This window comes from Crassostrea angulata, chromosome 2 (assembly GCF_025612915.1).
Source record: "Crassostrea angulata isolate pt1a10 chromosome 2, ASM2561291v2, whole genome shotgun sequence".
Lineage (NCBI taxonomy): Eukaryota > Metazoa > Mollusca > Bivalvia > Ostreida > Ostreidae > Magallana > Magallana angulata.
The window spans coordinates 81,562,198-81,584,055 of NC_069112.1; the positions used below are offsets into that span (position 1 = coordinate 81,562,198).

The 21,858-nt window shown below is 31.8% G+C and overlaps 3 protein-coding genes across 3 annotated transcripts; all 3 read left to right on the forward strand.

The window, feature by feature from the left end:
• The first annotated feature begins 569 nt into the window (after positions 1–569).
• On the forward strand, positions 570–4,893 carry LOC128174905 (uncharacterized). Its single transcript, XM_052840331.1, has 5 exons — positions 570–582; positions 3,059–3,196; positions 3,714–3,949; positions 4,516–4,671; positions 4,882–4,893. The coding sequence occupies exons 1-5, from the start codon at positions 570–572 to the stop codon at positions 4,891–4,893; spliced, it is 555 nt and encodes a 184-aa protein (XP_052696291.1).
• Positions 4,894–12,638: 7,745 nt separating this feature from the next.
• On the forward strand, positions 12,639–15,864 carry LOC128174906 (uncharacterized). Its single transcript, XM_052840332.1, has 4 exons — positions 12,639–12,699; positions 14,827–15,039; positions 15,278–15,523; positions 15,716–15,864. The coding sequence occupies exons 1-4, from the start codon at positions 12,639–12,641 to the stop codon at positions 15,862–15,864; spliced, it is 669 nt and encodes a 222-aa protein (XP_052696292.1).
• Positions 15,865–18,074: 2,210 nt separating this feature from the next.
• LOC128171845 (uncharacterized) lies at positions 18,075–19,284 on the forward strand. The gene is made up of 4 exons (XM_052837618.1): positions 18,075–18,207; positions 18,366–18,604; positions 18,926–19,081; positions 19,258–19,284. The coding sequence occupies exons 1-4, from the start codon at positions 18,159–18,161 to the stop codon at positions 19,282–19,284; spliced, it is 471 nt and encodes a 156-aa protein (XP_052693578.1). The 5' UTR covers positions 18,075–18,158.
• The last annotated feature ends 2,574 nt before the right edge of the window (positions 19,285–21,858 follow it).

Genomic DNA, 21,858 nt, shown 5'->3' on the forward strand with positions numbered 1-21,858 from the left:
AACAGATTCAATGGATTGAACGCATCATTGTTTACGCTAGAACGGAAAATAAGGAATGGGGTATTATCACGTTACCAATTCGATTGTTTCCTAATGATCAAATTTAATAATAAACCCATTTCTTATAAAAAGCTCTTGTTGACTTTGTAGATGGAAACTATTTAAGCAAACGGTTTCTTGGATTTTCAATCATTGTTTCGAATACCACCGATCACAAAAAAGGTGTTTTGTGTTTTCATGATAAAAAATACAACATAACAACCATACCTCCAGTGGTGGATATACTTTGTTCTGTGGTTGGTCGATATGTAACTTATTACAATGAGAGGTTGCCTCTACAGACCTACCCGAAGAACTACAGTAGATACGCTTATGTTGATCTGTGTGAAATAGAAGTTTACGGTGAGTGTTTTCTTTAAATATCACATTAACAGATAATACTGAACTGAGCAGGAATCAATCACCTGTTTGCTCTGCGATCTGTTCAAAGTCTGTGATTCATTTGTTAAGGATGTCCTCTATCGGAGTTTGGATATGATGATCCCGGGTGCAAAGTTCCATGCCACGAAATGTGCAAAACAAGTGAGTAAATTAGTTTTAGGATCTATTTTCGATTTTATAAAAGATGATCAAACCCCTGTAAAACTTAACAATGTCTGTTCACGCATTGTTGAATTAAAAGATGACACGCAATAGAAATTATAGTTTCTGAAATCGTCACAGTAAATGTGCATTTTCGTGTTTAGATTAATGTATATGTGTGTGTGTGTGTTTAGAACCGTCATGTTTTCAGGTGTTATATAACTTCCTTGATAGAAAACAATATGGCATACTAATAGAATTAGCAGCTTTCAATGAAGAAAACAACTATACTTATTATAAAAACGAAAAGTAAAGATGTGCCATATTACAAAGATTCAGAAAGAAACATTGCTAATTTAAGAAAATACTAGATTTTGACTCCTGCGATCATGGGTTGACAAAGCATATGATATCGGACGTTTACGAAATAGATACATCGACACACCGTATATTGTTGACATTTGCATAACCAAGCTTTAAGCCTACAATAATGCCATTAATTTCACACCTCACTGCTGAGTTAATAATGTAAACTGTGCTTGTGGTTAGGCCTTTACAACAGTTTATTAAAATACCTCCCATATACCCGTAATGTAGCAGAAAATTACAGAATCGCTCCAAAACGGTTTTGGAGAAAATTTATAAAGTTGCATTAAAAATAACAGTTATATTGTTCAAAACAAACCATTTGAAACTGTAAATAACTTACTTCTATAATTGCAGAATTCAACATTTCTTCAAAAACGTTTTTAACACAACATTTTGACATTCCAAATTCTCGGGATTTTTTTAATTGTAAATGCACTGTGTTAGAGTTATATCCCGTATTTGTTTTTAATGAACAGAAAAAAAAATCAATAAATATTTACACGCATTTGTTTTTATCATCTTTGAGTTTATCCATGCAAATGTGATATTGTGGAAACATAAAATGAAGAGCCTTCGTGATTTTGTGTGTATGTAATGCGCAACTGCAAGATTGTAAAATCCAGAAAATTCAGATGATTTCCGAAATTGTTTAAGGAATTTTCGATAATCATTAATAAGCAAAGCTTGATTGAAAAAACAATGAAAACAAATTAGTTATCTTCAAGTAAAAATGATGTTTAAAATATATAAAACAAACAACAGCACTCTTCCGATTAATCGGTATTAAACCCAAAAATTCGAGTCTATTATTTTCATACAGTAGTATAGATCAAGCATATCAGTGGCCCTTTATTTATTTTTACACAGGTATTACGCTCAATTATAGTATCAATGCCAAAGCTAACTTGAGTTAGTACTTATAGGAGGGCAGTGAGCTCATTTTTTAGATTAGAAAAATAATGATAGAGTTTTCAAGAGGTACGTATTTTTATTAATAAATGATTTGGACAATATCATGTTTATCAATCTTTCCAATACTTTTGATATTTACACTAAACAATAGAGGAAACACATGGCCCAAAGGTCACGGACGTTATATAGGCCAGGAACGGAAATGTTGATGCTTCAAACCAAAAGGAGTCACTCGACCTTGTTAAGTCAAGGTGTAAAGATGTATACTTCTAATAAAATCCGTCTAATTAATTATTACTTTCATTATTTTAAACCGGATTTTCAACGGAAAAATTCGGTTAATGAAATGGTGAAAATGGTGATCGGGCGGCTCCCAGAGGGGAACCTTTATAGTATGGATAACTTCTCCTACAGTTTTTAAGCTAGGAAGTGCAGATTATTTGTACATATATTAAGGTGTGCAGTTTCCTAGATGTTTGATTTCTGATAATTTATGACAAAAATACCAGCTTTTGAACTTCGTTATTTAGGAGAAAATATAACCTATAGGGTACCCTTATTGTACGAGTAAACCCTCCTATAATTTTCAAAATAAGAAGTTCTTCTTTGCAGATTAATTGTACATATATCAGAGGCGTGTATATTGCAAGGAATTTGATTTACTATTATGTATGAAAAATAACAGCTTTTGAATATTGGAAAATATTGCATATAGGGTACTCCATTTCACTTGATACGGTAAGTAATGTTTATCAATTAAGGGTTGACATGGATTATGAATACAGTTCATATAAAAAAAATCCCGGTTTGCTGTCACATTAACTGCTTTAAACTTGTTGATATTGTTGATAGAGTTTAGGTTTAATAAAGAGTTGTTTGTAATAACTTACACTGTTCCTGAATTCCAGGGTTGAATGTACAAGGTCATATATGTTAAATTCATAGAAATATTTCTAAGGTATAACATTTTCATTAAAGTAAATATAAATACATTGCATTGGGATTTCATGCTTGTTTTAAAATGTATATTAAATACATATTTAATAAACTATGTATTTTTTTAAAAAAGTAGAAGTCAATACTAAACAATTTTAAACGCATGCTGAAACGCTAACATTCTTTCAGAGGAGACTTATAACGTTGTGTAGAAGTCTTTGATGTGACACGATACAGATTAAGTTTTATGTCAATAAAGTTTCAGGCTGTCCATCGGATGTGGATGAATTGCCACAATGTTCAAAACCTTGTCCTTCTAACTGTGAGCAATGTTACCCCAAAACAGGGATATGTGCAAATTGCCAACACGGTTATAAAGGATATGCCTGTGAATTAAGTGAGTATTATTAATTAAATATTGAGATTATTACATTTAAAAAGCATTTTGAAATTTAAAAAAATATGCATTTTCCTGATTTTACGTAGCGTTCATTTTTCTCGTTAGCTGTGATTTGAAATACACTCCCTTTATAAAAATTACCGATAAAACACATGCTTCTGGTAGTCTTTAGCTGATCTTTAACACGCAGAGATAATAAGAAGTAATAAAGCAAGCAATTAACCAAAGAGTACAACTATTGTACGAATTAAGTTATAAATATGCAGGTCCCCAGACTCTTAAATTCTTTTTTATCAAATGTTAATCAACATTTAGTACCACATACATATATTCAAAATCAACACATACAGATGTTCATTTCTGTTGATGTAATATTTGAGGAAAATCAATGTTTACTATTTTTAATTATTTTTTTAAGAATATACATGTACATAGTTGATCTGCTAGTTTTTCCTAAAAATGCCAAATACTCACAATTTTGGCTGCAGTATATATAGTAATATCTTTTTTGCAGTGTGTATCGCTGTTGCAAATGTCATTGTAACCCCAGCAAGCGCTATAAATAGTTCTTACGATGCGATGTTTTCATCCAGTGGTCTGACATTTCCGTCATCTGGAGATGTTGAAGTTGTGGATATCTACATGACCTTATCCGACCAGTTTAATGATATTTCAAATATGTCTGTCAGAGTTGACAATGCAATGAATTTCGATGTTGTTCTGTTGGAAAATGATATACAATCAACAAAGGTAGATTACCTTTTAACAGTCATTTTTAATCGTTAGGCTGGAAAACATTATTAACCCCTTCACGGTAACTGCGGAACTGCTCTTTTGCAGGGCAAAATGACATAGTTTGGTGAAAAAATGACGTAACGTCAATTGTTTCATTTACGTCATTTAATTATCTACCTACTAAAACTTCGGCAAAGTATATCACTTTGCCCTGTAAGAGAGCAGTGCAACAGTTATCGTCAAGGGGTCTATTATTCTTGGGTAAAAAGAAGTGACAGGTTTATTTTCACTTTCATTATTAGTTTTGTTCTAATTATTCCACTTCTGTTGTTTACAACAGCCCCCCCCCCTTTGAAATTACTTAATTGATCCTGTTATTCAGCTTGAAAGGTTATTTTCGCTTATTCTTTAGGCTTCACTGTAGCTGCTATTTAGTTTAATTATTTTGGTGAATCATGTAATAAACTTTTGCAATGTTGACTCCAGTGTATCATAGAATGCACAACGATAAATAAGATAAAAATAAAAAGAGATAAGACCGTGTAAGTTTATGTTAAGCTTATTCTGACTGTCTTTACAAGTTCCACGTTCCGAACTATGGTCCACCACAAGGGATATTGACTGTTCAGAATAGTATGAACACCAAAGTGTATGCCATACAGATAAGTGTTTTGTTCCAAAAACCATTCACAATCTCAAATGTTAAAATGCCTTTGAGGAAGTGCGTAAAGAGAATTGTAAGTATTTTAACAAATTAGAAGCTCATTATTTATATGTTAAAAAAAGCGCATGAAAAAAATATTACCGAAAAAATTATATAAATTAATACAATATCTGTACTGCTATGTTAGAGTCAAACATGTATATACCTACTTTCTTTCAATTAACGCATATTTATAAAAAGGGGAAAAACATTTTTCAAGTCTAATGTTTGTTTTTATTTTCAGACAAAAGCTTGAAAACCCTATAAATGGAAAAGAAGAATTTGGAAACATCATTATGATAACAATGAACACGATTTAATTGTAAAAGAATAAAAATATACATTGGATTTGTACTTATTATTATTGGACAAGTCTACACTAACATCGTTTAACTACAAATAAAAATGAATTTTCCGTTGTTTATCGGATACCATGTGTCTACATTTGATTTAATATTCAAAACAGTGAGTAGTTGTATTCTTGAACATATAGGATAAAAACTTAAACAGCTAAGTTATAAAGAGACAAATATGGAATGTTTATTCAAAGTTATATTGCTATTTTATTTAGCTTTTTGAATGCTTATTTTTGGATGTCGTCGGTCCTATGACACACAACGCGTTGCAGACATAATGAATACCGCGCGATAGATAATTTGTCTGCACTGCTTGGGGTGTTACAGGATATCCAAATAAGCATTCAAAGCTTCATTCTAATGTATATTGGTATAAATTATTTTTATCGCCGCTATACAGCTATTAATTACGGATATTCCAGGATATGAAAGAAACATGAAACACCCATATCAACATCTTTTTTAGTTTTTCTTCTACGACAAAAAAAAAACACTTTGTGCAGAAAACCCCTTTTTAAGGAGTTGATATATAATAATGATTGTATTTCAAAAATACAATTCAAATTAGTTAGGTAGGATTGAAAATTTCATAAAATCTTGCAAAAATAAGCATACTCAAAACACATGAGGGTGTTTATATTTGTGCCCAGAGTGCATAAATTAGCAAAGTGTATTCACAAAAAATGAGCGTCGCAGATCTCCAATACAAACATAAGGGGAAATATACACTGAATGTAAATAAAAAACTATATTTGCATATGCATTGTTCTTTCCCAATGTGAGCCCATACGGAGGAACTGCAATTATTTGTATATAATCGCAATTGCTCGCTCTGTATACTGTGACGTCATAAAGGTATACTTTTCCATGACGTTATTGATTTAAACCATTATACGATACATCATGTGTTTTTCTCTAACTCCATGAAATTTATGTATTTAATTAAAACATGTCTTATTATAACATTTAATTTTTAAAGGAATTACTGTTATAACATATCATTGACTCTGTTAACAAAAATAAATGTGAATTAAAAGCATGCATTACAGTTTGAATTTTTTTTTGATACATTAGCTAAATGCCAAGGTCTAGGCTAATACAGGGTATTTGCGAGTGGTAAAATGCAAATATAAATAATAAACAACGATTATTTAGTGAACATGGCGTTATGAATAGCAACTGCTCTGCTAGCGCGCATCATAGAATATGCCAACAGAGCAAATGCTATTCATAACACCACGTTCACTATATTAACGTTGTTTATTTCTTAAATGATTAACTGATTAAGCAAATTGAATTTCAAGTAAGGTTGTTCTATGCTAGTTTATACAATAAAAGGTCACACATCTTTATTTGGATAAGCATTGATAATCCTTTCAATTTGTAAAAATACACAGGTTTTGTATATATGAAAAATTATACATTTAAATGTCTCCTTAACGCACACTGATTTTTTTTTTATTTCAAGCATTTATCCTTCACAAAACATTTAGTACAGATTTGAAAAGCTAAACACTTTTTATCAATGGTTGATTCATTAAAAGGAGATTATTGAAAGCAGTCTATTAACGAACAATTTGTTTTTCTGTTGAATAATATGAAAATATTATCACTTAATAAGTTTTGTTTTATGAATTTACTGTCTACAAAAATATATTAAAGTGTTAAAGTTAATAAAAGGCCAGGAATGGCTAACTTTAATCACTTTACGTGTTTCGTATTGCTTGCTTACACTTGGACACTGATTTTCAATTTGGTCTTCATCTGTTTGCTAATGTTACACCACATGACATAGCTAATGTATCTAAGTAACTGCAAGACCATATAAAAGACCTGGGTTGCTTTATATTCTTGTTATTCATTTTTAAAAGGAAAATTTTAGTTTGTTAAATTTTCATGGAATGCACATAAAAAATGCGTGTCAAAAGCCATTTGTCATCCACAAGTGTACAAGAGGATTGTTTTCGCTACATTAAAAAAACTAGTTAAACTTAACTAACGTTTAACTTTGAACAGTTAAAAGAGGTGGATCGGCAGCAGAATGTTATTATCAGAATTCAAGCCATTGTCATCAGCAATTATACGAAAAAGGATTGTTTTTGCTACATTAAAAAAAACTAGTTAAACTTAACTAACGTTTAACCTTATACAGCTTAAAGAGGTGGACCGGCGGCAGAATGTAATCATCAGAATTCAAGCCATTTTTATCAACATTTATACAAAAGATATCGTTTACCGCTACTTAAAAAAAAAAAAAAACTTGACAAACGTTTAACCTTAAACAGTTAAACTTGTTGTGAGAAGTAGATCGGCAGCCGAATGTTATTGTCAGATTTCAAGTCACGGGGCGTGACCAATAGGTAACGAGTTTATTATTGCATAATTTAAGCTCCCAATAAGTAACAGGTTTAAAAGGGCATAACTTAAGCTCCCAAAAGGTAATGGGTGCATTAGTGCAAAACTTAAGCTCTCACCAATTAGTAACCTGTTTATCAGTGTATAACTTATGCTCCAACCGATAGGTAACAGATTTATTAGAGCATAGCTCAAGTTCCCAAGGCACTGGGCGTGAGCAATACGTATTGGGTGTATCAGTTTTTAACTCAAGCTAAAGTTTTGTTTTTTCCTATAAATTTAACACGTTATGAAAAGTACAAAGGGCAATTTAATTTTCAAGTATAATGGTAGAAATACATTAACTTTGGCAAAATTACATGTCATCTTCGAATCAATTAACCACCTGTCATCTCAAGTTAGCATTGTTGCGAGAAATTTCAATCATAATTTTCATTTCAATTTTCGCCTGTACAACTGTACGTCCTCTCTTGTAATTATCTCAAAATAAGCACTGTCGTTCGGATTTTTTACGAACTGTCAGTACTGAAGAAAATGAATAAATGTTCAGGTTTTTTTTTCAGACATGCTTATAATCCATACTCCTTATGAATTATATTATTTTTAGAGTTTTTAATTCAATTCCGTAACTGTATTATTCCTTTCATTGTTCATATTTACACTTAGAACTTCTCTGTTTATGAGCATAAAATTAAACAATCTTTGTTGTCTTGTTGATCAGCGTTTGTATTTGTTAAAGGATTAAATAGTCATTTTGCATGACTGAAGTTGTTCGCCATATTGATGCCAAATGAAGTGGCAGTATATGATATGTACACTGTCGCAAACTGCATTGAGAAATTGTTTCCCAATCGGGTTTATATGATAAAACTCAAATAGCGTAATATCTGTTAAGCAATGAAGTTTTGTTATGATCTATGATGATATGGTAATGATTTGTCAAAGTTCTTTTCCAAACAATATTAACGAGGCTGGGTCTAATTTGTTCTGGCCTGGATTTTTAAAGACATTTTTTGCATTAATTTGTTCTGATATAATTCTTATTTTAATATGAACAAAATAAGACATTTCTACACCGTTTGTTTAAGGTAATTTTTAAAATAGGACCCTGTGGGATTTTGCTTCAAATGTATCAATTTTGCACATTTTTTTTTTTTTTCAAACTTCTGCCCCAGGGATTTCTCGTTTTTGTTTTACATATTAAAGTTATTGCTAAATGGCATTGAATGGTCAAATAAAAAAAAAAAAACTTGTACCTCCTATTTGTTCCAGGGGTCTTATCAAAGTTGTTTTTGTATGCCTAATTTCCAAGATTTGTCAGATAATGGCTATTTTTTATTTGACAAAAGCGGAGATTGTGATCTTTTTAGTATTATTAAAATATTTAGACATATTTAAGTAAAAAAAAAGATATCACATCACAAATTAAGGGTCATTAATATAAAATACATGGTTACTGTTTTGAAATATATGAATTAAGCTATTTTTAGCCGGATTAAGAAAACGTGACAGAAGTCTAGGCTTGCTGAACCCTTTTCACGTTTATAGCAAAGGGGTAGATACATTTGTTTGTTATCATTTTGAACTGAGCATTAATTCTTAAAGTAATTGAATACTTAGTAACGAAAATTAAAATCATAATTTATTGCGCATTCAGAGCAAGTGTATTTACTAAAAGTCGATTTAACTCGTGCTTTATCTTTTATTGCAAGATTTTGTTGTTTTCACAAGTTTATATAAACTAACGTAATTTTGTAAATAACAAGTCTTAGTTATTTTGTACATATTTCTCTATAAAATCAACAAAAACGTCTACAGATGATAAGCAAAACCCATAGATATTTTTGTTTTTATACATGTGTTTCTTTATGTAGGATTACAAATTGATATTGTCATGACCGAAACTGGATTTCTGGAATTTTTTGTAAATTTGGCCGGGACGCACTGTAAACAGATTTGAAACATCAGTATTTCATTAGCTTTTTATTTTGAATTCTTGAGAAACAAATGGATGCTGCAAGAACTGTTAAAGGACTTACATGTATAGGCTTCTTGGTGAAAGTTCTGCAATAAATCAAACTATTCTATATTACTTCAAGAAATTGATTTACGGAATGAGTGTTACTCAAAAATTAAAAAAAAAACTATTTGGGGTAAATCACCGATTAAAATTGTGAAAATTTGACGAATATTCCTGGACAAAATGTTCACTGCAGAATTCATACCCAGTACATACTTTTGGGCTAGAGATAGACACCAAACGTTGATGAAAGGTAGATTAACATCGCCTTGCTGTAGCATACTGCTATGGAGAGTAGATGACAGAGGGTGTCGAAGATCCTTACAGTGGAACTTTGTCAAACATCTGCTAATGGAGATACTAGTAACTGGCTACTAGGAGTAAGGAAACTTAGCTACTAGTAACTGGCTACTAGGAGTAAGGAAACCTAGCTACTAGTAACTGGCTAGGAGAAGAAACAAAAGATAGCTACTAGTAACTGGTTACAAAATGTAATCAAAGCTAGTAACTCTCAATTAATGACTACGAGATGATAAAAAACTTGGCTACTAGTAACTGGCTATTAATACCCGGCTACTAGTAGTAAGAAAAGCTAGCTTCTAGTTATTGGATAGAAGATAAAAGAAAACTCGGCTATATACCAGTTACTGTCCAACTGACAAACCATACTTGCAATTTCTACTTGTGTTGTTAATATGTACATTGCACTATAGCATCTACATTACTTATCAACTTTTGTGATATAGTACGCTACAGAATGTCCTTAGGCTATAAATATCACATTTTTAACTTCCTGTCAAAACATTTTCAAATAGTTGCATTATAAATAGCGCCATATACATATTAACAACACAGGTAGAAATCGCAGGTATGGTTTGTCAATGGGACAGTAACTAGTAACTAGTACCCAAGATTTCTTTCATCTTGTAGCCAGTTACAAGTAGTTAGCTGTCTTTACACCTCGTAACTATTTACTAGTAGACAAGTTTTCTTTCATTCCATAGCCAGTTACTAGTAGTTAGCTGTTCTCACTTCTCGTAGCCAATAACTAGTACCCATTTACTAGTAGCTACAATGTAACTTTATCTATCTGCTAAAAGGTATGTAATTATGATTAAATATCTTGTGAAGGCTTTTCTCTCTCTTGTTATCAATAAAAAACGCCCAGTAAGAACAGCACTACCTAGTTTATTTTGAACTTTATACATTATAATGGATCAATATTTTAAACGCTTAACTTAAATGATTCTGGACTTTTTTCTCGGTTGATTTTGTGCAATATACAGTTATCCTTGCAAGCTATAAAATTGGTTATGTTTTTCGTTTTTATATAATTGGCGAATCAATTATTAGCTAATCTAAATGTGTGATTTTATTTTCTTTAGAACTGACATGCTTTGCCCTTATTTGATTTCAAGAATACTCTTTGGAAACCGTTTGTGGGTGTTGTTCTGTCTCATCGTTTACTAAGGAATATATGTATGCGATTTAAAGATTCCATGTGACAATTTACCGATATAGTAATGTCGCTCTAATTTTTATTTAGCATTGATATCTATTCAGATTTATATAGTAGCATAATAATAAACAATTTTGTATATTGTAGTCAAAATAAAGCGCTGATTTACCAATGTGGGGTTTTAACCTATCCTAGCAGATGTAATTTATTTAACAATTTTTTTAACGATTACAAAATTCAAGCAAAGTTGACGAATGTTATTTTTATCCAGTGTATTTTCTCAATTCAGTATTTCTAAATCACTAATTCTCTCCAAGCCATGTAAATGGCAGTAGAGGTATATTTTGTATATATCATATTTACAATCGGACTGTTAGAAGAGATCTGGCTTGTTTTGCTTATGGAGAACGAATCTCATTAATTTTGTTTTCTTTCATTTGTTTTAGATAATTAGTTGGAATTCGTCAATAGATAAGAAAACTTTATAATATTTGGTTGGACATCGTATTTTTTAAATGTCGGTTACACATTAACGCATGCAAAATCTAATAATTTAATAGTTCAATATATTTATTTTCCATCATATATACGGGACGTCATTTCATACATATTTTTTACTACTTTATACTATGCTATGATATACATTTTTAATGTTCTGATACAAGATTTTAATACAATTCTATGCGATTTTTACGCTTGGCTTTGAGATATTAAGATTATCATCTCATTGTCTTACCATCGAAATTGGCAGATATAACAATGTTCCATTACAAAGACGTTTATGTCCTCTTTGTACTTTAGATAAAGAAGATGAATATCATTTTATATTGAAATGTCTCTATTACTGTAACTTAAGAGAAAAATTCCTTAAGAAGTTTTATTATATTAAACCCTCTGTCTTTAAATTAATTTCTATTAGTGTCAACACAAAATGTAATGGATTTGTGCAATTTAGGTAAATATATTAAGAATGCTTTTGTAATCAGAAAACTTCATGTATAAACTTGATTTTTTTTCAAGTGACCAGTATATGTATTGTAACATGTGTATATTAATTGTATATGTATATGAGCTGTACAGCTGTTGACCAATAAACAATACAATTTGAGATATTAAAATGAAGGGCTTTTTGACTTGATAAACAACATTTCTTGAATCATCAAGCAAAACCATTGATATGAAACAAACACGTAAGCATGTTACATGAAATAAAATACTCTATGTACCTATGAAATTGCGTCACAAATTTTTTTTTTGGGATAATTTGTGTTTATTTGTTTGAACGAAATACGGAACTGATAGATAAAGTGTTTTTGAACTTGTTTATATTTTCTTGCTGTTTTATTATGTCTGTACTTCATCTGTAAATTGCAATACACTCAGCAGATGTTGACATCCAATGTTGACATCCAATAATAGATTGAATATATTCATGAGTAAACAAAAAAAAACCAGCGAGTACCTAACCATTCAATACCTACTTATGTGCCACCACAAACAAATATTCGAAAGTGTACTTTTGGATATATTTTAAAAAGTAGTAGTAAAAGTATTAAAAAACACTCGGTATCTTCATGTTGATCAATTTCTTTCCATAAAGTACTGAACAAATATTTTGATCATTATTTATGACGGCTCCGAAAATGGGCTTCTGTATAATTTGTTTTCAGCAGTTAAAAACAACATAAACACTCGGAATTTTCCTATTGCCTATCTCCTTTCAATAAAGTACTGAACAAATTGGATAACTAGCTATGACAGCTTTATAGAAAAATGGTTAGAGCTGAAGAATTCTTAAGTGAGGGAAGGACATGGCACGACTTCTTATAGTGGCCCTGCTGTTAAGTTTTTGTTTTGGTCAAGTCGAGGGTTGTGAGTATATGTATAATCTATGTTTTGATTGATTCATATAAATCAGCGTGATTATAGTTTTATAAGTTAATAAATGTACCTAAAAAAATGGAGTGATCATATTTGTATTCTTTTAATTTTGCTTGATAATCAAAAGATAATTAATAAATTGCTAATTTAAATTTATCATGAATGCGACAATCGTTCATTTCAAGTTGTTATTTACATGACCAAACTACTAGTGTATTTTTGTGATAAAATTTACATATACGATTTATAACATATTTTCTCTGTTTACTCTCTGAAATACTTCAAAATCATCATAAGACTAGCAAAACATGACACTAGACTTATAATACAATTACATTCCTATCTTTCCAAAAATACGCGGGTATGATAAGGCAACTCTCAGCGATCAAATTCCTCTGATCGATATGACGTCACAATAAGCAGCATGATGTCATATTTTACTCAGAAACATGTCGATTTTAACTTTATCTCTGGTTTAAATCATAAAAACTACAGGTATAAAATATCACTAGAAACTTTTCTAACTGAATATAGCTTTGATTTCTCTCTACTATGTATAATTATCATTGATGACGTCACAAGCATGTTTAAAAGAGAAGATCATGTCGGGAGACAAATCATCGGAATGCAGTGTAAACAATGCCGAAATAAGACTTATTTAATACAGATACCTAAGATTTAGATGAGTGTCGGTTAGGATATAATCAGGATAATATAGGCATGGATATTTTGTTTTATCAGCGAATGTTTTAAGGTAAGCAGATCGACATTTATATGGCTTGACCATCCTTTCCTCTGTCAGTGTGTACAAAGAAAGGCAAAAGTGTAACACTACCCCGGATATTATGAAAGATGACTTTAGTGAATATTAACGGTATATGACCCAAACTACTTGAAAAGTGCTGCTAGAATCCTGTGCTTCGTTGTTTTAAATGAAAAATACGTAGTATTTTCAATGAAATTATAGAAGTTGAGAGGGTTTACGATAAATATTTACAATATCTTTTTTATGCGATTAACAATAGGATTCTAGCAGCAATACCAATAAACATGAACTAATTGCCGATCGAATTATAGTAGCAAACATACAAATAAACTTCGGGGTAGTGTTACACTTTTTCATTTTTTGTTAAGGTAAAAAAGTGATCTATTTTTAACTGTCACGTGATACCATGGCTCGGTAGCTTCAAGGATCGAGTCGATTCCGAAGTAGAAAAATGATATCTTTGGGAACACATTCACTTGGTATTCATATTCAGCACTGTTTTCATAAAAATGAACAGTTTTTAAATTGATCATAGTTTTGACGGTCATTAAACTCGCAGTTGCCTTAACCTACCCGCGTAAATGTAGTTCATTATTGTCACAAAAATGCTGTGCTAACAGTCGTTAAATTTGGCCAGAGAACAATACTTAAAAACCTAGGATAAGAAAAAAGATAAAACAATCCGCAATATGTTAATTGGATGAAGGAAACGTGACGTTATAGTATAAACATATGACCAAGGACCACTTCGCCCGTGTATCTCTGTCAAAGAATTAAATTATAGACCCTTCAGGAATATTGTAAAACTCTTAAGTTTCGATATGTCACAATGCATTGAAACAATATGTAAAAAGACGGTAATCGAAGCATATATTTGGTTTAAGGTTACATCAACTAAACAATATTGTTTTTATTATTATTCTTCGGCTCAACATACAAATCATAAAAACATCGGAAATCAAAACTGGATCAGATCAGAAGAGTAGATAATTGTGTCGTATTTCTTAAGAATTGTGTAGTAAGGACGTTAGGTATATTATAGTAAAAATTATGATAATTATTTTTATACAATGTGTTTTTTTTTCAAATTTTATTAGAATTTATTTTAAATACCAAAACGTAGGCAGCTTAATTTCAACAACTTAAAATGCCATTTGTAAAAGGCTGTTCGATACCAGGTTTTGCCAACTTCACCAATTAGAGAGGATCTATATGATAATTTAAAGTCTACAGAAAACTGACAGACAGACCAACAGACGAATTGACACAGAAACAGACGATATATGTAATGTCGTAGAAAAACAAGCGATGAAAGGGGAATTGCTTTTAATCTTTTAAACTTTCTTTTTTAGTAAACCTTGCGTATAAAAAACCAACCTGGCAATCTTCTGAAAAGTATTCCTCTGACAACGCCGTTGATGGTTTTATAAATCGCACAGCAGTGAGCAACCAGTGCGCTATATCTGAAGCCTCACCTATTGATATCACGTGGATGGTTGACCTTGAGGCCATACAAAGTATAATTTATATAATTATACATTACAGAACTGAAGACGTACCATTTGGTAAGACACATTCTTGATTTGTAATAACGATTTAGAACAAAAACCAATTGGTTTAACGTTTTCTCGATGCAACATTTTAACGTGTGGGTGTTCTTAAATATGCAAATGCACTAAAAAAAAAAAACCTGCCATTTATCAAATTTGAAGTGTTTTATTTAAATGACCTTCTGAATTTCAATAAGTATTGTTTACACAGATATATATTAGTATACTATTTTTTTTTAATTCTTATAAAAAGCCAATAGTATCTATGCAAGCAGATTCCTCGGGTTCTCTGTCTATGTGTCAAATACAACGAACAAAGACGATGGGCAATTATGCTACCATGAATCAAACCAAACAAATATATTTGAGATTATGAAGCTTACGTGTGAAGTACAGGGCCGTTACGTGATATACTACAACACACGAAGAGGGAATGAACACAAAAAACCAGGCTTTTCATCGATGGCTTACGTTGAATTGTGTGAAGTACAAGTAATTGGTAAAAATCAGAATTAAAAAAAATCATATTAAAAATATTTGCAATTTCGTTCTGCAAGGCTATTTACTTTACATGTATAATTTTAATGTCGTCTACATCATTTTATAGCAAACAGGTTCATACAAAAAATAGGTATTTTTCTTAGCCATTTTAAGAAAATAAAAACTTGTTCTTTACATTGCTCTGGAACAGGTTGTCCCCTAGGATTTTACTCAATGGATTGTGCTAAACCGTGTCCTCATGGTTGCCGCCACTGTAGCTTTCTTTACGGGACATGTCTTGGAGGATGCAACCCGGGATTTGAGGGTCATCACTGTGATATTTATAGACGGAGTGAGTAGTGGTTTACATTAATTGCAGATAACTTCATCTAACTATCTGTCTGTCTGTCTGTCTGTCTCTCCGTCTGTCTGTCTGTCTGTCTGCCTTCCTGTCTGTCTGTCGCTATTTTTTTTGTCTGTTTCTCTGTCTTGCTATTAGCTCTCATCTATGTTTTTTTTTTAGAAATATTATAATGAATTAAATGAGGCATGTTTGGTTTTTAATGAATGATATCATTTTCATTGATGATGAAATGATGGTCCAATCCTGTTTTCCCATTTTTATCTTCTTTTTAGTTAATTTAGCCCTGCATCGTCCGACTTATCAAATCTCCACAGGACTCTTTAGTCACCCTAGTTCTCAACTTGTCGATGGTAGAAAAAGTTCCTTAGCAATAAGGGGCGGTCAATGTTCAGTCACCACGCCTGGTCAGACATTTGCCTTGTGGAGGGTAGATCTCCAATCTGTTCGACGGATTGAACGTGTCACTATTTACTCGTTAACGGAAAACAAACCATGGGGTAAAATATCATCAATTTCTTGAGAGGTGGCGCTCGAAAAGCAAATAGGTAACTTGACTGTATAAACCTTAATGCTGATATAATTTGCGGTTTTTTTTTCAGATTTAAACAACCCTTACATTGCAAGATTACTCGGGTTTTCAATTATTGTTTCGAACACAACGGATCTAATAGATGGCGTTGTTTGTTTTCATGATGAGATATACACCAAATACACAGTTCCATCTGTTTTGGATGTATTCTGTTCTGCGATTGGTCGATATGTCATATATTACAATGAGAGACTCCCGGGAATCAGCTATCCAAAGGATTACAGTCAATACGCTCACATTGATCTATGTGAAATAGAAGTTTACGGTAACTCATTTTAAGGAGGCCGATTTGGGTTTTTATGCGGAAAAACTACAATAGCTTAACTCTTTATTTTTTAACCATATGTAATTTAAACCAACTCTAGTTTATTTGTGAAGGTTCATGAAAATCGACCGTCTGGTTCTTTTTTGGGACCATCTCAAAATAGAGGTACATTTACTATAGGATTAAATAGGAAACTGCATTTTCCGCACATAAAAGCAGTTTGAAAAATACTACAATAGCTTCTGTTCTGAAATTGTTATATATGATTAGTAAAAGCTTTTCCTACCTTATATGTAAATAACACAAAATTCTACCGTCTGGTTTTTAGTGGGGGCCATCTCAAAATATTAAAATGCACCAAATTCTGCTATATATTTTTATCATCACGAATGATGATTGGTGTAATGGATTCATTCCAAAAATAAGGAAAATGTCCTCGAGGATAGTATCATTCTGTATATAAAATTTCAAGAGCGTACAATTTTTACTTTTTCTTTTATGTTATTTCTTATAACGTACTCCTACAAAGCTTCATTTTATCTTAACGTCATAAAAGCGCAATGACAATGCTCCCCTACCGCACAACGTAAAAATCGTGTTAAAAATTAAAATTTTCTTTAACAATCTAAATATTTTTATCTGTATTTTGTTTAATGTGTTTAATTTCATAAATGATATCGAAAAAAAATCATAAGAAGTATAAATCAACTGTATTATATTAGAATGCGCAAAAACATGCGCAATGCAAACTAAAGTCGGCCTCCTTAAATATTAAATAAAAATTAAACTTGAAATTTTGTACAGATTACAACGTATAACGTAGTACCTGGAATAGAAGAACATAACTGGTTGGCATAACAAATGTTGTCGTAAGGCTAGATTTTGCTCTTTAAAAGGTTTTTTTTTAGGTTGCCCATTTCCAGAATTTGGATACGATGATCCAAAATGCACGGTTCCATGCGACGAAATGTGCAAACCATGTGAGTATTTTGTATGACATTGGTCCAGTTCCCTTTTTTTAACTTATCAAGCCGTTCATTCATGATAAAGTCCAACCGAATTATTTTTCAACAAATTTCTGAAAATTGCATCCCACTTACTTTACTTGGACTGATTTCATCAGTTGCTTCACAAGCAAATATTGAAGAACTTTCACATCATAATACATCTTTATTCTTTTGAGCATAAGCATCCGTTGTTTAGTCTAAAAACAATCCATGGACTTTAAATATTTATTGTTAATATCATATTTTTAAAGTCAAAACTTCAATTTAAACTTAGATGATTTGGGGTTTTTAAATAGTTAATATTACAAACACTCACACACAAACATTACGATAATAGATGTTTCAGGATGCCCTTACCCTGTGGCGGGGTTGCCACAATGTACCAAACCCTGTCCGCCTAACTGCGAGCAATGTTACCCAGGCACCGGGATGTGTAAGACGTGTAAGATTGGTTACAAAGGATATGCCTGTGAATTAAGTGAGTAATAAGTGTCATTCAATCAAATTTACACTAAAACTAATTGCTATTCACGCCGTACAATTTCTTGTAAAATTGTGTTTATTATCATAGTATATTATTACTAGTTTTTCGACTTTTATAGGTTTTGTTTATGCAGTATGTTTCATCGTTTGTAGTTTGTCATGCAGTTGTTAATATAACGGTGAATCCAAAAAGTGCGACCAATTCCTCCAACTACACGACAATGTTTACTCCTGATGGACTCACATTTCCGTCGCCCGGAGATGTCCAAACTCTGTACATCTACATATCTTTGTCAGATCAGTCTTCGGATCTATTAAATATGTCAATCAAAATTGACAATGCAATCAACTTCAATGTCGTATTAATAGCGAACAATATGCAGTCGAAAAAGGTATTTAAACTTTTCTGGATCTGAATTTACTTTTCACTTCAAAGTCATTAAACATCAAGAAATGATAATAATAAAGTTATTCACTTGAGAAAACACTTAATGTTACCAGGAAAATATAACTTGTTGAGTTGAATATTTTCAATATGTACTATAACTGCTCATTTATCATCTTTTGTTTAATGTGTATATCTCATGTAGTTTTGTACAGTAAGTGTGCAGTAAGTGTGCGATAATGTTAAGAACACACAAAAAAATAATAATAATGAGAAAATACTAAGATATGAATTGATTTAAAGTTCCTAAGTTATATTGTCTTTATAGTACGATGGTCCTAAATATGGACCGCCGCAAAAAGAGTTTACAATTCAAAACGGATTAAACACAAAAGTGTTTGCCATACGTGTAACTGTGGTCTATATGAAGCCAATCAGGATCTCGAATTTGAAACTTCCCCTGAGGAATTGTTTCAATGATACTGTAAGTAGTAGATAATACACATCTAAGTTGTATAGTTTGAATGTGTCTAAAAAGACACCAACGTGAATGAATTGTTTGTTCAATGTAAAAAAGAAGAATGTGTTGTTTTTCTTTTTAATCTGAAAAGGACAATAATGATTATTTTGGGTTATTATATACCATTCTTCCCATTTCAGACAAATGCCTCAACACGATCAAATTGAACCGATGGAAATCATTAAAACCAGAGATCTTGTTTGTATTTTGATTTGGAATAAACAGCTTGTGTTTTGATCTTTCAAATTGTCTTTTTGAAACAGAAAATGATACAATCTGATGCTTGAATCATTTCAGGAAGAACGTTATTACGGACGAAACCATAGTTAAATTATTATTGAAGAAAAATGATGCATTATCTGCCCACAAATTGCTCATAAGGAATTTAAAATACATCACACGGTATAAACATTGTCTTTAGGGTTTCTTTAAACACATTTTAGCTTTCAATAAAGAACAAATGTCCGTGTTTGTGTGACATGCGACTTATCAATGTTATGAACAGTATCAATTGTTATTTTAGAGTCATATATTGGAGGGAAAGGTTTAATGTTTTAATAAAAAAACAACAAGAACAAACTATCAATCAACACAAAAAATTTATATAACGAAATACAAATTTCAAGAAGAGCAAACACGGACCTCTAAAAAATAGAGATGAGAGCAGGTGCCTTTGAGGAGTTAACATCCCCTGTCGACAGGTTGTATCTGCAGTGTATTTATTGCCATGATCATGTTAAGATACAATTTGCCCTTTTATTTTTTATCCTAGGATGTCATCACTTCCGAACAATTCTTTAAAGTTCAATGACATCATACAACTTGCTGAAGACCAACGATTGCTCATTAGACATTATATCTATTTGTTCTCAATATTTCGATTGTTTTATTATCATGTTGAATTTTCAAAAATAGTCTTTATTTACACACCGTCAACATGTGAGCTTTTTCTTGCCATCGGGAGATTGTCAGGATGATGAAAGAAAAACAAATTCAAACCTTACTAAAACAAGTTATTATCATTCTTATTGTGCATTGTTTGATTCTGCTTTTATATTTTTAATTTAAAAGAAAATTAAACCATAGCGTCAAAAGAAATCGGAATTGAATCACTTCAATTTTTGGATCCATATAAATCTCTATTCTTCGCTAGTAGGTTAGGAAAGCACATTGGCAACCTGCGATCTTATCTTGACAGAAATATACACAATTGTAAGATGAATTTATTTTTTTAAACCAGACCAACAATTTGGTATTTTCCTCAAGATATATGTATATATAATTGCTTTAAATTAACGTATTACATTTATACTACTTCGGTGCATTATCACGTGATAAATGAATAGCTTACGTATATTTCTCGACACAAAATGAGATAGAACAACACTACCCTGAGGTTTTATAAAACAATAAACATATCAAGTAAAGATAAAACATTTAAGTAAAAAAATACAGCTTAAATCCTTTATTTTCCTCGGTCAAAATTTATTCAGCCGGTTCTTTTGTGACGTCATATGTACTTTAAGATCATGTGACGGGCAAATCCGAATGTTGCAAATGATCTTTTTAGATTGTATCGGCGCAGGTAATTAATGACATTAAATCATAAATATTTTTAAGAAAAATCCTCTATCATGTCATATACTTTGAAGTTGTTGCTTGGGTTTGAAAAAGATATTTCGTTTATAAAGGTATTGTTGAAACATTCCACCACATCATCACAATAATGCACATTTTTACTAATCAAACGCGGTTTACAAAAAATTGGGATAAATGGGTAGGTTTCCCAAGCACGATTCACATTGGTACTTCTGTTCTCTACCTGTAACAGAGACACTTATGGCCTCTGCTGGGGTTTGAACCCAGGTCCTCTGGCACGCCAGTCCAGCAATCTACCGATCGAGCTAAAGGGTTAACCCACTCGCCAGAGTTAGTAGGAATGCCATATACCTGACTCTACCACATTGTCCCCCTCCAAGGAAAGAGGCGTCCCCGACTCTCCTGGAGTGCCAGCACCTATGGGGCGAAGTACTAGAGACAATCTCTCTCACCCGACAGAGAGTACCCAGGTCCCGACATGGGCGCCAAATGTAACAGAGACACTTATGGCCTCTGCTGGGGTTTGAACCCAGGTCTTCTGGCACGCCAGTCCAGCACTCTACCGATCGAGCTAAAGGGTTAACCCACTAGCCAGAGCTAGTAGGAATGCCATATACCTGACTCTACCACATACCAATTTTACGTAAAATATTCCAAAATTGTATTGATCTTTCACCTGCGCCAAGTTGGTTTTTACATGCAGTAACATTTCTTCATTCAGTTGTTTACACTTAGCAGGGAAAGTCCCCAAACCACTATATTATAAAAAGTCTTTTACTTAAAACGAAGCTTTAAAACTGCCGATTTTTTAAAAACTGGTTTTTAATATAAATGATTTCTGTAAGTCTAGCATTAACGGCAGCATCTATGTAAAGGAAGCATGCGGTTTTATACTGGTTTGATATAATTCACTTATAACGTTAAGATACATTCCCTGAGAACTATCGACAAGTATGCAGATCATGACGTCAAAGTAAATTATGACGTCATATCGTATGAAGTACAGACAAGTGACATTCTACACATCTCTGTAAAATCAATCGGGAAGCCTTAACATGCCCGCGCATCTATTTCATGATTCACTTGCTCAATTCCCAATAAATCTTTTTATTAAAATTCTCAGATTTCCTATATTTTAAATC